Source organism: Macrotis lagotis, chromosome 1 (assembly GCF_037893015.1).
Source record: "Macrotis lagotis isolate mMagLag1 chromosome 1, bilby.v1.9.chrom.fasta, whole genome shotgun sequence".
In the NCBI taxonomy this organism is placed as follows: Eukaryota; Metazoa; Chordata; class Mammalia; order Peramelemorphia; family Peramelidae; genus Macrotis; species Macrotis lagotis.
The window spans coordinates 558,810,989-558,828,372 of NC_133658.1; the positions used below are offsets into that span (position 1 = coordinate 558,810,989).

Consider the following 17,384-nt stretch of genomic DNA (forward strand, 5'->3'; position numbering starts at 1 on the left):
ATCAAATTTTGTTTCAAATCCTTTTTTAAAACTTAATTTTTTTTTCAAAAGGAAAGCTAGATACTTCCATGAATAGGAAACTGGACCATGAATCAGCAAGACATAACTTCAAATCCAGTCAGAGACATCTGTCATCTGGGACAAACCAGTTTCCTCATCTAGAATATGGGAATGGTAATAATAGCTAATATTTATAAAGTGCTTAGGATATGCTACACTGTACCTGTGGGGCAATAATGGTCCTTGCCTCCAGAACGAAAATGGGAAAATATTTATAAAATGCTTTGCAAATCTTTAAACACAACATAAATGTGAATTACCATCATTAAACTCTCAGACTACTTTGATATTTTTCTCACTACAAGCAATTAAGCAAATTCTTGAATTCTCCTGATACAACCTTCATGTATATCACCCAGGGAGACTTACACACACAAATGAGCATAAGAGTAGGGCAATAGTGGACATTTCAAAGATAATCAACAAGACAGTCAACAAGTATGGATTGAATACCCTGTAATTCCTAGGCACTAAGGGACTGAGGAAACAAGGACAAAGAATGAAACAATCCCTGCTTACAAGCAGGTCCAGATTCTTTCATCTGGGGCATAATCAAACGAGGTCGCTCCAAGCTCTATCCATCCAACAATGACAAAAGACTGGCTACCATTCTTCAAAGACAGAGTTGGATTTGGTTGGGATACATTTTCTTCCAAGAATATATTCAGAGCTATCCTTCAACATGGTAAAAAAGACCAATGTTTGGCTCACTTATCCAATAAATAATTTTTTATTGTCTTCCCAAGAGTGTGGTTTTTCTCAAATTTTGTTTTATGGAACACTGATTTCATCTAGAGCAGAGAGCTTCCTAATGAGGAAACTCTACCATAATCAGCAAGGTTCTACAAATTGCCTGAGGCTAAGAACTTAACTGAAGTGGGTCACACAACCAATATCAGGTCCTCCTAAGTTCAAGGCTAGCTCTCAGTTTATCTTACTTTTCCTTTTGCAATATTTTAAATTTGAGGTTCTTATGCAACTAATAATTTTCTGGTCCATGACTTAGTACAACCAGATTACTCCACAGTAATGTAAAAGCAACTTAAGTCAATTAACATTCACTGAATTTCAGAGAAGACAAAAGTGTCAAACTTCATTGTTTTCAACTGAATGAAGGTGAAGTGCTTTGAGACTTTTCAAAAAGAATTGTTGTTGTTAAGTTTTCAGTCATATTGAATGATTGTTCATGACACCATTTGCATATTCCTTGGCAAAGTCATTGGAGTGATTTGTCATTTCCATCTCTGGCTCAGAGGAACTAAGCCAAGCAAAGTTAAGTGAATTTCCAAGGCTCACAAAGCTTGAAAGTAACTGAGTTCAAGGGGTGGCTAGGTGCCACAATTGATACAGCACCAGCCCTGGAGTCAGGAGTACTGAGTACCTGAGTTCAAATATGGACTCAGAAACTTAATAATTACCTAGCTGTGTGGCCTTGGGCAAGCGACTTAACCCCATTGCCTTGCAAAAAATCTTAAAAAAAATAAAAAAGTATCTGAGTTCAAATCTAAACTCAGGAGGATGAGCTTTCAGGAAAAAGACTGATCATTGGAAAAAGTAAATCATAGAAAATGTAAAAAATTTATCCCAATGGATATGGGATAATATACAGCTCTGCCACTAAATATCTATAAAATCCTACACAAGTTACTTGACCTCTTGGGGGCTTCATATCCTCATCTGTAAAATGAGTGGGTTGAGATAGATTATCTTGAAGCCACCCACCTACCCCCAGCTAACAAAGACATTCTATGAATCAAGGCAATTAGAAGTCAGTAAATTGAGACAAACAGTGAAGTCAGAAAATGAAATGAAAGCATGTTCAAGAACATTAACTTTAATTAATTGGTGATAGCAGATTGCATGAAAAACATTGATTGATGTTTTTCAATATTCATCAAACTATTAAATATCTAATGTGTTCAAGGTGCTGTGGCAGGGGCTAAGGTATGATGACCAAAAAAAAGAAAAAAATAATCTCTTTCCTAAGAAGTCTGCATTCTTGGGGGTAGCTAGGTGGCAAGTAGATTAAGCAGTGACCCTGGAGTCAGAAGGACCTGAATTCAAATCTAGCCCCAACCAGCCACTTACTGGCTGTGTGACCCTGGACAAGTCATTTAACCCCAACTGTCTTTAAAAAAAAAAGAAGAGGAAGAAGAAAGAAAGAAGGAGGAGGAGGAGGAAGAAGAAGCAGCTGCCACTGGACCAGATTACACAGAAGCACACATAACTTCAGTGTGCAAACTTCAGCCCAGCATTTTGAAGTCCTTCTAATCTGACTACTGAATGTCTTTTTAGATTAATTTCATATTGTTTTTTATACTTTTATTCTAACCTAAATGATCTTCTAGCTACTCTCTGAATTTGTCTGCCAGGTCCCATTTCCTTGACCTTCTCTTAGAATGCCCATTTCATTCAAGTTTCAACTCAGATGCTACCTCCTACTCAAAGCCTGTCCTGATGTGGCAGCTTTTTTACTACTTTCTTGGTACTTCTTTGTCTGAATATGTTGGATATAGGAACCATGGAGAAATGACTGACCTTGGGATACATAGGGTTAAGGTTATGTCTGATACTGATTAGCTGTGTAAACCTGAGAAAGCTATTTAAACCTCTCAGAGTTTTAAACCTCTCAGAGTTTATCAAGCTGAATCTGTTGTAAGCATTTCTCATTTCCCTGCTGGGGGATCTCTATAACTTCTGTATCCTGGACCAAGAAATATGTTCCATTTTTCTAGAAGGATGAAGATTTTTGTCCTCCTGCTCCAGTCTGTACACTGAAGATATGTGTGCTTCTCTGTGATCTTGTCCAGTGACATCCTGAACATCATCCTTATAATTAACTGAGAGCTGGTTTGAACTAGTTAATCTACAAAGAATGTAGACTTTAAATAACTGCAGCTAATAAATTCAACTCGCAAAAAAAAAAGAATTTCTTCTAAAGCACATCCAACCTCAAGGAAGGGGAACCCATATTACAATTATGGATTGCTTTAACTGATAAGGATATTGAGCCTGTTTGCTTATTTGTAGTTTATTCACATTGTTCCTAAGTTAGCCTTCTGGAAGTGAAATAGAGTCTTCCACATGTTAGTCCTTCATATTCTTATAAATAATTATCACAGTAATATTTCTCCTAGTTTACTCTTATTTAGTATTGTTATTTTTTAATCATGTCTGACTCTCTGTGAACCCCTTTGGGGTTTTATTGACGAAGATACCAGAGTTGTTTTCCATTTCCTTCTCCAATTCATTTTACAGTTCAGCAAACTGCCCAGATCACACAGCTAGTAAGAGTCTGAGGTTGGTTTTGGACTCATTAAGATGAGTCTTCCTGAGTTCAGACGCAGTGTTCTATCCATTGTACCACCTTATCCAGAGTAAACATTCCTAATTTACTGAAGTATTCCTAACTTAACACAAACTTGAGACTCTTCCCTATCCCAATTATTCTTTTCTGGATTCTCTCACTTTATCAATATCCTTCTTAAAATATGATTTCCTTCCTCTGTGGGAAAACTGGGACACTAATACACTGTTGGTGATGTTGTGAACTGACTCAACCTTTATGGAGAGCAATTTGGAATTATACCTAAAGAGCAATCAAACTGTAGGTCGGTATTCCAAAGAAATCATAAGAGAAAAAGACCCACATGTACAAAAGTATTTATAGCAACTCTTTTTGTAATGGCAAAGAATTGTAAACTGAGGAGATGTCTATCAACTGGGGAATGGCTAAACAACTTACGGTGCATGAATGTTATAAATATATATATAAAATATATTATGAATATAAATATAAATATGAATGTTATATGTTGTTCTGTAAGAAATCATGAATAGTTGGACTACTGGAAAAATTGACATGAACTGATGTTGAATGAAGTGAGCAGAACCAGGGGTACACACTCAAGATAGTAAAGAGAAGAAAGGCAATGACTTAAGCTCTCCTGGCTTTCCCTCAGAACTAACATGAATCAAGATTCTTAACAGAATTTGGATCCACAGAATCCCCAGAACCGAGAACATACTGCAGCAAGGGGAGTGTGGGCTTGCTGGGGAAGAGAGCAGAGAGCCAACCCAGGGGTACCAGGCTGAGGCCAGGGGACTGACCTGAGAACAGCAGCAGAAGCATTTGCTGTGTACATGGTGGGCAGACAGGAAAGCTCCAGCAAGGCAGCCAGACATCTATCCAGTCAGCTCAACTGGTCTGGAAGACCGGGGTGTGAGCCCCTGTGTTTCCAGTAGAGCCCAGCAGCCCCCTGCTCCTGAGGGAGGGCCTGACTTTCCCCAGAACAAACACAGGAACAAACCAGGTGTCCCCACCTTGCCCCATGGTGCCATGTGGGTGGCAGCTGATTGAAGATTAAATTGATTAACTTTCTAGCCTGAGGGCCCAAGCCAGATAGTGGGAGTACAACCCAGGTACTGGCCCAGGCTTAAGGAGTGGCCACTAACCCACAACACAGACAATCCAAACAAAGCTTCTGGTATCTCCTACTGGCTGACACTCTGAGCAACCCAAAGAGTTCCGTAGCCCAGTGAGCAAGGCCCCTAGGGATCTCAACACCAAAATTATGAGAACCAGCCCCTCCCCCAACACAAGACCAAAGGAAAAGGGTCCAAAATTAAGAAAAGCCAGCACAAAGCGGGATTTGTCAAATGTTACCTTGAAGAAAGGATAGCAGCTCAGAGGACAAAATCTCTTGATTAGAAAGGAGTTTAAAAACTAATTGGAAAAACTGGGGAAAGAAATCTAAGAGATAAAACACTAAGCAAGAGAAAATTAACATAACAAGAAAGCAAATCCTTTGAAAACACAATTGGGAAAATGGAAAAAGATAAAAAAACTCCTTCAAAGACATAATTGACCAATTGGAAAAGGAAATGCAAAATGAAAAAAATTCTTCCTTTAAAAAAGATTGAAATCTGTGGAAATTAATGATTTCATGAGATACAAAGAAATGTGTTAAATGAAAAAACAGAAGACGTAAAAATATCTCATTGGGTAAACAACTGAACTGGAAAATAGATCCAGGAGAAGAAAAAAACTTGGACTCTATACTTCAAGATATAGTGAAGGAGAACTGCCCTGATATTGTGGAACCAGAGGGCAAAATAGTCATTGAAAGAATACATTGATTCTCTCCTGAAAGGGATCCCAAAGTGAAAACACCAAGGATATTGTGGCCAAACTCCAGAATTATCAGATCAAGGAGAAAATCCGGTAAGCAGCCAGAAAGAAACAATTAAAATTCTGAGGAGCCACAGTAAGGATTACATGGGACCTGGATGCATTAATATTAAGGGATCAAAGGACCTGGAAATTGATGTTCAGATGTTCAAAGGAGCTTGGAATGAAGCCAAGAATTCACTATCCGGCAAAACCAACCCTTCTCTTCTAGGGGAAAAAGGTAGACATTTTACAAAATAGGGGATTTTCAACTTTTCCAGGTGAAAGGACCAGAGCTAAACAGAATATTTGGTCTTCAAACAGGAGACTCTAAAGACACATGAAAAGGTAAACGGGGAAAAGAAAAAAAAAGTTATCCAATAAGATGAAACTGGCTATATCCCCATCTGGGAGGAAGAGTCTTATAACGCTTGAGAATTCTAACTCTATTAGAAGGACTACACTTATCCAGAAGTAATGGACACTCATGACTTGTCTGTGTCTTTGCTGGAATGATTTAAAGTATTATCTCCATAAAAGGGGAGAGTGGGGGAACAGTAAAGAGACAGGAGCAAGGGGGAGATTGAATGGGGAAAATTACATCGCATGAAGTGCAAAGGACCTATTGCAATAGAGGGGAAGAGGGGAAGAAGGGAAGAGGTGAGAACCACTTGAATTTTATTCTCATCAGATTTGCCTCAAAAAGGGATTAACACCCACACATTCAGTGAGTTTAAAAACTTATCTTACCTTTCAAGTATTAAGAATTGAAAGGGGGGCGGGGAAGAGGAACTGACAGAAGGAAAAAAAAGAAGGGGTAAAGGGAAAGGGGAAAGAAAGGGGGAGGGAATGGATAGAAGGGGCAAACACAATGAAGGAGGTAGTATTCAGAAGCAAAATACTGGGGAATATGGATAAAGTGAAAAAAGGGGAAAATGCAAATTGAGGCAAGATAGCATGGAGGGCAATAAATAGGAGTAATTAAAATTTTGAATGTGAATGGGATGAACTCTCCCATAAAATGTAAGTGAATAGCAGAGTGAATTAAAAATCAGAATCCTACAATATGCTGCTTACAAGAAATGCTTCTGAAGCAGAGAGAGATACATATAGAGAAAAGATAAAAGACTGGAGCAGAATATATTATGCCTTACCGGAAGTGAAAAAGGCAAGGGTAGAAATCCTTATCTCAAAGTAGTTGCAAAAATAGATCTCATTAAAAGAGATAAAAAAGGAAACTATATCCTCTTAAAAGGTACCATAGACAATGAAGCAGTTTCAATAGTAAATATGTATGCACCAAGCAGTATAGCATCTAAATGCTTAGGTGAGAAGCTGAATGAGTTACAGGAAAACATAAACAGTAAACCATACTGTTGGGACACCTCAACCTCCCTAAGATTTAGATAAATCTATCCATAAAATAAACAAGAAGGAAGTTAAGGAGGTAAATAGAATGTTAGAAACTTTAGATATGATGGACTTTTGGAGGAAAATGAATGGGGAAAGAAAGGAATTTACTTTTTTTTCCTGCAGTACATGGCACCTACAAAAATTGACTATGTACTAGGGCACAAAAACTTCATAATCAAATGCCAAAAAGGCAGAAATATTGAATATATTCTTTTCAGACCATAATGCAATAAAAATCACATGCAATATCGGGTCATGGAGGGATAGACCTAAAACTAATTAAAAACTAAATAACCTCATTTTAAAGAATGAGTGGATCAAGCAACAAATATCATAGAAAGAATTAATGATTTCATCCAAGACAATGACAATGAGACAGCACACCAAAACTCATGGAATACAACCAAATCAGTTATTAGGGGATATACTATATTGCTCAATGCTTACATGAATAAAATGAGAAAGAGGAAATTAATTAACTGAGTACGCAACTACAAAAGTTAGAGAAAGGACAAATTAAAAATCTCCATTTAAATACCAAATTAAAAATTCTAAAAATAAAAAGAGATATTAATAAAATAGAGAGCAATAAGACCATTGACTTAATGAATAAAACCAAGAGTTGGTTTTATGAAAAAAACAATAAAATAGAGAAAACTTTGGTTATTTTGATTATAAAAAGAAAGACAAAAATCAAATTACTGGTATCAAAAATGAAAAAGGTGAATTCATCATCAATGAGGAGGAAATTAAACTAATAATGTAGAACTATTTTTCCCACCTGTATGCCAATAAATTTGATAATCTAAGTGAAATGAATGAATACTTACAAAAATATAAATTTTTTAAATTAAATTAAAGGTTAAATGAAGAGGAAATTAAATACCTAAATATGCCTATCTCAGAAAAGAAATTCAATATGTCATCAATGAGCTCCATAAGAAAAAATCTCCAGGACCAGATAGATTCACAAGTGAATTCCACCAAACATTCAAGAAACCATAGGTTCCAGTTCTATATACATCATTTGGAAAAGTAGCTGAAGACAAAACTCTGCCTAATTCCTTCTATGAAACCAATTAGGTGCTGATACCTACACCAGGAAGAGTCAAAACAGAGAAAGAAAATTATAGACCAATTTCCCTAATGAATATGGATGCAAAAAATCTTAAATAAAATATTAGCAAAGCAATTACAGCAAATTATCACTAAGATTTATTCCAGGAATGCAGGGTTGGTTCGATATCAGGAAAACTGGCAGTATAATTGACTATATCAACAATAAACCTATCAGAAATCATATGATCTCAATAGATGCTGAAAAAGCCTTTGACAAAATACAGTAACCATTCCCACTAAAAAATACTAGAGAGTAGGAATAAATGTATTGTTCCTTAAAATGATAAGCAGTATCTATCTGAAACCATCAACAAGCATTACATGCAATGGGGATAAGCTAGAAGCATTTCCAATAAGTTCAAGGGTGAAACAAGGATCTCTGTTACCACCACTACTACTATTCAATATTTTATTAGAAATGTTAGCTTTAGTAATAAGAGAAGAAAAAGAAATTGAAGGAATTAGAATTGGTAATGAAGAAACAAAACTCTCACTCTTTGCAAAGGATATGGTGGTATGCCTAGAGAACCCTAAAAAAATCATCTTAAAAACTACTGGAAACAATTGGCAACTTTAGCAAAGTCACTGGATATAAAGTAAATCCACATAAAAATTCAATATTCCTATATATTGCTAACAAGATACAGCAGCAAGAGATAGAAATAGAAATCCCATTTAAAATAACTTCAGACAACATAAAATACTTGGGATTCTACCTGCCAAGGCAGACTCAGAAACTATGAAACAACGATAAAACACTTTTCACAGAAATAAAAACATTTAAATAACTGGGCAAATATCAACTGTTCATGGATAGACTGAGCTAATACAATAAAAATGATAATTCTACCTAAATTAAACTATCTATTTAGTGCCATGCTAATCAAAGTCCAAAAAAATTACTTTAATGAGATAGAAAAAATATTAACTAAATTCATATGGAGAAACAAAAAATTAAGAATATCAAGGAATTTAATGAAAAAATTGCAAAAGAAGGAGTCTTAGCTTTATGAGATAAAAAATTTTAAAGTATCAATCATCAAAACTGTCTAGTACTGGCTAAGAAACAGAGTGGTGGATCAGAGGAATAAATTAGGTGCAAAAGAGACAGCAGGAAATGATTATAGTTTCTGGGATGAAAACTCACTCTTTGATAAAAATTGCTTGGAAAACTGGAAGATGGTATTGCAGAAATTAGGATTAGATCAACATCTCACACCCTACAGCAAGACAAGATTCAATGGGTGTGAGATTTAGACATAAAAGACAATATTTTAAGCAAATTAAGAGAGTAAGGAATAGTTTAACTGTCAGGTCTGTGAAAAGGGAAGCAGTTTATGACCAAGGAAGAGACAAAGAACACTATTAAAAAACAAACTGGATAGTTTTGATTATATTAAATTAAAAAGCTTTTGCATAGATAAAACCACTATAATCAAGATCAAAAGAAATGTAGCAAATTGGGAAGCAATTTTTACAACTAGTATTTCTGACAAAGGACTTCTTTTATGTTGTTCTTTCTTTCTCATGGTTTTCCCCCCCCTTTGATTTTAATTCTTTTTTTTACAACATGTCTAATATGGAAATGTTAAATGGTACATGTACAACCTATATCAGATTACTCGTTGCCATAGGGAGGAGAGAAAAATGTGGAACTCAAAAGCTTATAAAAAGGTGAATGTTGAAAATTATCTTTCTATGTAATTGGAAAAAAATAAAATAAAATAACATTAAAAAGAAAAAATTAAACATCCTAAACAGAAAACAATCTCTAACCAGGACAAGGTACTATTCTTTCCCTAATATTAATTACATTGCTGCTGATGTATAATAAAATAATATTCATCTTCTTCATCATCACATTCTTATCTGAAACTGAGCTTCTAGTCCACAACTTTTTAAACAAACTTCTGACTAATCATGTCTCTTACATCTATCATGAATTTTTTTTATGAATCTAACTGTTAGATTTTGCATTTATTTGATTAAATTTCATTTTATAAGGTTCAATCCAATGTTCTAGGTTTTCAAGGTTTTTTTTTTTTGGTGTCTTGGCTTTCATTTATAGATCTCTTTCATGTTATTTAAGTCTTCATTCAAGAAATTGAAAAAAAAGAACTAGGTCAACCACAGATCCCTGGGTCCCTCCCCAAGAGACCTGGTCAAAACAATAATTATTAATGACAACTTTTTGGGTCCTATCTTTCAGCCTGTTTCAAACACTGTATTAAATGTTAATCTTTTCATATTTTTCACAAGAATAACTTGACTTTGTCAAATACTTAGATAAAATCTATGTAAACAATATCTGCTAGTAGTCCTCTGCCTATCATCCTAATACCCTCATCACAATATGAAATAAAGCTTAGTCTGTTATCAGCTATTTTGGCTGTAGCCATCTTGTGCTAACACTCTCTGTTCTTTGTGTTAACCTTTTCCTTTTCTAAATGCTCACTATCCTTTTATTTTTTTTAAGATGACTAAGACTTTTTTTAAAATAAAATTTTCATTGCATTTTGTCCAATAATATGCAAAGGTAATTTTCAACAATTATCCTTTTGCAAACTTTTGTGTTCCACATTTTTCTATCACCCTCCCTTTCCTCTCCCTTCCCCATGGCAGTGAACATTCTTATATAGGTTGGACAGCTACTATAGTGGTTTAACATATTTCCATATTAGTCAGGATTAGCTATCCTTTTAATAACATGGGGGTTTTTTTGGTCTGTTTTTGCAAGGCAATGGGGTTAAGTGACTTAGACGAGGTTATACAGTTAGGCAAGTGTTTGAGGCTGCATTTGAACTCCTGATTCTAGGACCTGTACTCTATCCACTGTGCCACCTAGCTGCCCCCTTAATAACACATTCAGCACAATTTGACCTTAGTCTTGGATCTGCTAAAAGAAGCAAAAGAGAAGTTTTATACTTCCTTCTTCTTTTAGGTTAATATTTGCTTTACTGTGATCACATTTACTTAAATATAAACAATGTCTCAAATCAATTATCAAAGCAACTGTCTAAAATTGGTTATTGGATGATGTCCTTTTTAAAAGGTTTTATAAATACATGTATATATACATACAAATGTAACTTTTCCATATATATGCTCATATAAATAATGAATATTCCTAAATGTTGGCATAATTTATTTTAATTTGCAAGTATTATTGAACTGGAATATCAGATAATTCTAAGAAATATGAGGCTGACTAAACTTTGCCTCAGTGCACCTGCTTAATTCAGCTCTACCTCAGAATAGTTCAATATCAGTTAAGTCCTATATAAATGCCCTAGCTCAAACCAAAGTTTCATTTAATGTTTCTTTCCTTCTCTGGTCCCTCTCCACACCTCCAACCAATGACTAATAGTCTTATTTCACTGCAATGGCACCATTAGCTATAAAAACTCCAGGGAAAGGCAATGAGGTGAGGTCAGACTTAGAGAAGAGAATGATGGTCAGATGAAGAGAAAATATTTCCAAGCTCCATAGCATAATGGTGGCAGAAGTAAATGTAGATTTTGTAAGTGATACAAAGTCATTACCTCTGCATTCCCCTTTCTGCTGATTTGATTCAAACCAGGACACAATTTTCCACAGAAACAGATCAGATTTACAGCAAATACAAAGATTGCATCTTTTATTTATAAGGTAAAAATTCTACCCAAATACTTTTCATTATCTCCAGTATTAAAATTGTGTAGCCTATAATATAGGCAGTGAGGATTAGTCACACACTGCATGTGCTTGGTTGCTTCTGTGGCCTTGCCCTGAGGGCTGATCACCTTAAGCTATTTACAGAGACCTCATTCAGCTCTCTATTACCCAGCTCAGTTTGGATATTTAAGTCTTAAGGCTACAATGACATCATAAGATGCATGCATTAAGCAAGGTGGAAGTTCTCCCCTCCCCCTTTCAGAGATAACATATGTAAATTAACTTGCAAATTTTTAAGCATTAGATAAATGGTAATATTGTTCATATTATTCCTTTTCCTTGACCTTCCCTAGGCCTTCCACCAATCTTAGACTAACCCCTTCATTCCCATATCACTCCCTTGACTCTACTTGTGGATTTATTTAACCTCAATAAACTTTTACTGTGCCAGGCTCTATGCTGAGTCTAGATAAAAAGATAAAAAGAATGTGATTAGAGGAAAGAAAAATTACAAGTCTGCCTAGTGATAAGAACTTAACAAATATGAACTTTTTTGATCTTTGAAACAGTGGACAACAGTGGACAAGCTTGCTTATAAAGGAGTAGCAAAATCTGTAAGGTGGCAGGGAAAACTGTAGAGAGAAATCATCTTTATCAATGGAAATCAGTTACTGTTGATCATCTTGGAGTTGGTCTTCACTTATACGTTAGATGGTAAATTACAGAAAATAAAATTTCATGTCTAATTTATATTTTTTTTGCTATAGTATTTTAACTCTGTGTTTTTAAGGTTTCTTAAAGTTTTAGGTTGACACTAGGGTTAAGTGACAACACAAAGGTCACATAGTTAGTATGACTCCAAGTTAAGTGCTCTAAGATTATTTGCCATGCCTCTTACTTACAGAGGAGAGAGGCTAATTAGGAAGGGATTGACACTGAGATATGGTTACAAAAAAGGGATATGTGGAGATAGAATCTATAAGTTAAGACTGAGTTCATGTGTGACATTATTATATAAAGACAGGAAATAAAAATTTTAATGAGTTGGAATTTTTAAAAAATTGTTTCCAGGGAGCTTTCAATGCTTCCCTTTTATAAAAATGACAAGGAAAAAATCATGAAAAAAATTCTTACCTAATTTCCTATCTTCTTTTTTTCATTTTAATGCCAAAAGGACAAAGTATAGGTGTTCAGTTTATTTTAGTGTCTTATTTATTTCTAACTTATGCGTGTGTATATAAATAAGTGTTTGTGTGTGTGTGTGTGTGTATTTATGAACTTTGAATCTACTACCCTGCCTGGTTTCAACTCCATGGACTAAGATGCTCCTCCTCGGATAAGTTCATCACTCCTAAACTCATTATAGTATCATAAATTCAAGTTTTAATTGACACTACCTCCATCAGTTTTTTCTTGTTTGGAGAATAGAAGACAGAATATCTAACTTATACCAAAGACTTCCTTTATAGTGGCAGAAAATAGATTTTCACCATACTTGCATTTACTGCCCTAACTGGTTTCAACTCCACAATAAAACCTGGCCCTCTTCTAGGTACTCCTGCTGTCTTATCCCCCTCCCCAACTCCCACTTTATTGGATGCTAGATCCCAGAAGAGCTAAGAGATTGGACACCCCAGTAGTAACCTCAGTTTAGGCTAGGGGGTTGTCTTTTTATTAATTGTATCCCCAGTGCCTAGCACAGTTGGTGGCACAGAGTGGCATTTAACAAATGTTTCTTAGATTGAATTGGATTTATTGCTTCAAATATTCTAAAAAATAAAAAAAATGGAAAAATGTTTTCCTGTTGTGAACAACTGCTATCTAATGTGCTTTGCATTTCATATCATGAATTTCTAAGTTGGTAAATAAAATTAGGTGGTTCCCTTTCTTCTCTCTCTCTCTCTTCTACCCTCTGCCCAAACTCTACCCTTATCTGGCTATTGATTTCTCTTTTCATATTTTTGGTCCTTTTCCACTCAAGCAAGAGAGGTAAGAGTAATGAAAAATAAAATTTTAAAATGTCAACTTCAAGTGATTAAAAAAATGTCACATTTTAACTTCAATTTCTCAAGGACAAGAGTGTAATGTGCCCTTTATTCACCCTGTTGTCTATTTCCTAGGGTCAACAAAGTCCCTGCCAGAACAGAATAATTTCTGTGTTGTTTACTACATACACACACACACACACACACACACACACACACACACACACACACCCCTTTTAGAAATAAGTCTCTGTACATATGAGTCTTCTAGATAAGTGAAGCTTATCTATGTGCATCAAAGATTGTGTTTAATTTTATCCAATTTTGAAGGAAAATCTCTTAAAATTAACTATTTCCTGTCTTTATAAAATGAGCATGTTAGATATATTTTAATTTTTCTTTTTTGTAAGTCTATCAATTATTGCTCTATATGAAAATACAGTTTTTGCTTTCAGAGGTGATTATTTTATTCTATATTGCCCCCAAAATGAAATGCTTTAATGGTTCTTCTCTTTATTTCCTTACAGTACTTTTCTATTATGCAATCAATGATATTATTCATCAGGCTTCAAATGTGCTGCTTTTTGTAGCTCTTGGGGGTAAAGGGAAGCTTCTTTTGAGGATTTGCAGTATAGACACAGGTTACTTTAATTAATGAATTAAAAGCCACTTGATTAAAGAAAACCATAGTTGTGGTGCAACCCTGAGGATCTTGCTTCTGGGGATGCTAATTGGTTGATCACTTGAGCTCAGGAGTTCTGAGCTACAGATGAATTTGCTTAGCTGTCCACCCAAGGTCTAGCACAAGTCTGGTAAGCTGCCTTGGAGAAATAACTACCAGATTGCCTGAGGAGGGGCAAAGTGGCCAATCAGTATTGGGTGACTGACCTGTGAATAACCACTGAACTTCCTGATTAGATGAGATGGAGAACCCATCTATCATTTAAAAAATATGTGTGCATTGTTTATAGACACATAGAAAACAGTTCTAATTTGAATGTCTTGATATAATAATTAAATACTTACTAAATCCGGTGTCCTTCCAGTACTGTACCAAATAAAAACCCATGATTTTAAGTAGATGGTTATATTCTTTGATATTGAAGAACCCCTGTTTATTATGAGATGGTTCCATGATTTCCAAGGGTATATTAACAATTCCAACCACACCAGCACCAAACCTAGAAAAAGAAATATATGCATACAATGTTGTGAAATTAAGCTAATGAGAAAAATAATTATCCACCTAAATTCTCCAGTGGCTAGCAAAACAGTACCTTCAATTTAGACCCATGACAGAACTCAAGTAAATTCACTTTTGCAACTGAATTCCTTAATGTACTTCTGTTAATATGTATGCCCATAGAAAACTACAAATTTAATACACAATTATAATAGAAACATACCAGCTTGAGTGATGAGACAACAGTCCTCTTTTTTAAATAATTAGGAATTATTTTTCCGTTTCATATGAGAAAACATTTGGAATTAAAAACTAAAGTCATGGGACAGCTAGGTGGTGCAGTGGATAAAGCACCGGTCCTAGAGTCAGGAGTACCTGGGTTCAAATCCTGTCTCAGACACTTAATAATTACCTAGCTGTGTGGCCTTGGGCAAGCCACTTAACCCCATTTGCCTTGCAAAAACCTAAAAAAAACTAAAATAAAAATAAAAACTAATGTCATTATTTCCTCACAAAAAAAGTTACGGTTCAGCTAGGTATATATTTATAGATGGTTTTATATACATATATATATATATATATATATATATATATATATATATGTGTGTGTGTGTTTATATGTTTATTACCTATGTTCATGTATATATAATTTTCTCCTATAATAATGATATTTCATCCTATAGAATTTAGGTTTCTTGAGGGATAAAAATCTATTTCATTTTTAATTTTATTAACAGTGCTTAGAGGTGCTTGGTATATAGTAGGAGCTTAAAATGTTGATTGGATTAAAACTGCAAAAATTAAACAGCCATGAGAAAGAACTAGAGTTAACCTATGAATTTGAGAAACATCATAAAGATATATAAGTAGTGTAGCAGATACAAAAGCAATAGTAAGTTTTTCATTAGATTGATTAGAAAAAATATGTTTTTCTATCTCCACCCCCCTCAGGATAATCCTATAACATTCCTGTCAATATACCATTAGGCAGCTTTATGTTTTCCATTGACAATAATATGTTTTGAGGGTAGTGAAATATCATTCAATGATGATTAATCACATCTAATTCCACTCTTCCTTGAAAACCTTGTTCTCCACTCCTTTATACAACTTTCATCATCTGAAAACTAAACATATCAAAATACTCACAAAGATCCAGGTCTCAACTGTGGCCCCACTTTCTCATGCATTTTTATCAGGCGACTATTACTATAGATGAACATTCCATCTTGGCTTCTGTTTTCTATGTTCATTCCGAAGATCAGATTAAACTTTCTGGGTTTTCTCAGTTCTCTAGTTATGTTTTCAAAAATATTAAAATAAAATCCATATGCAGTCACTCATGTTTACCAAAGCCATTATTAAATAACTTATTTTTAAGATAAAAGTATCAACCTTCCCATAACCCATGTTCCTATCTTTTCTAAGAACTATGCAGTACACTCAGATACCATCCTTAAGGTGCCTGAATATTGTTCATAAATATAGCTAGCTAGCACTCTGATCAAAACTAAGTTCTAAAATAATTCCAAAAGATTCCTGATGGAAAATGCTATCTATCTCTAGAGAGAGGATTAGTGAACTCTGAGTGCATAGAGAAGCACACTTTTTTAAACTTTATTTTTCTTGTGGCTTTTTTATGTATGTTTCTTTTTATAACATGAATAATACAGAAATGTTCTTTGCATGCATCATATATAGAACTGTAATCATATTGCTTATCTTTTCAAGAGGTTGGGAAAGGAAGTGAGAGAGGGAGATAATTTGGAACTCAGAATTTTTTTTAAATGTTTACTTGTATTTAAGAAATATTTAATGAGATTTTATATATATATGTATATATATACATAAACTTAAAACATAGGGGAGAGAGACAGAGAAAGACAGAGAAACAGGAAGACAGACAGATAGACAGAGAGGGGAATGGGAGGGAGAACTCATGCTAGAATAAATCTTAGAGAACATGAATCCAATCCCCTACTTTCACATTAAGGAAACTGGGTTCTGAGAGAAATTAAATGATTTGCCCAGGTTTAATAAATCAACATCATTCAGTGAGGCAAAAGAATCCTATGTTCACAAAGTCCACAAGAGATCTAAACCACTTACTCATGGAAATGTTGATATGTAATCATGGAATAATGGTTAGCTTATTGAGTAATTTAGAAAGAATCAAAAAATTAATGTCTAACCTGAAAGCTTTCTCTGATTATCAGTCATACTCTTGCCTCCAACCATGGGTACATTTTAAACATTCCTAACAAATTGGAATATACCCCAGTAAAGACTCAAGGATTTTTCAGTTTCCTTTGGTAACATTTTCTTTTTACTTTTTTTGTTTTGTTTTTACAAGGCAATGGGGTTAAATGCTCTAAGGTCACATAGCTAGGTAATTTTTAAGCATCTGAGGTCAGATTTGAACTCAGGGTCTCCTGACTTCAGGGTCATTGCTTTATCCACTGTGCCACCTAGCTGCCCCTAGCCTAAATTTTCTTAAAGAATAATTAATATAGGGGCGGCTAGGTGGCGTAGTGGATAAAGCACCAGCATTGGAGTCAGGAGTACCTGGGTTCAAATCCGGTCTCAGACACTTAATAATTACCTAGCTGCATGGCCTTGGACAAGCCACTTAAACCCATTTGCCTTGCAAAAAAAAAAAAACCTAAAAAAAAATAATTAATATTAAAATAGAAATTTCAGTAGAGGAAAACTAAAGAAATTAACTGTGGCAATGGGAATTTCTTGAATGCATATACACACAGACAGACACACAGATACACAGATACACAGACACACACAC

General features: G+C 34.7%; 1 protein-coding gene across 1 annotated transcript in view; it reads right to left on the reverse strand.

Moving 5' to 3' along the window:
- The window catches only part of MORC1 (MORC family CW-type zinc finger 1), a 239,002-nt gene that overhangs the window by 137,601 nt on the left and 84,017 nt on the right, over positions 1-17,384 (reverse strand). The window contains exons 13-14 of the mRNA XM_074214443.1: positions 15,734-15,877; positions 14,428-14,582 (exon numbers count right to left, since the gene is read on the reverse strand). Coding sequence (XP_074070544.1) covers positions 14,428-14,582; positions 15,734-15,877 — 299 coding nt within the window. The remainder of the gene's footprint in view (positions 1-14,427; positions 14,583-15,733; positions 15,878-17,384) is intronic.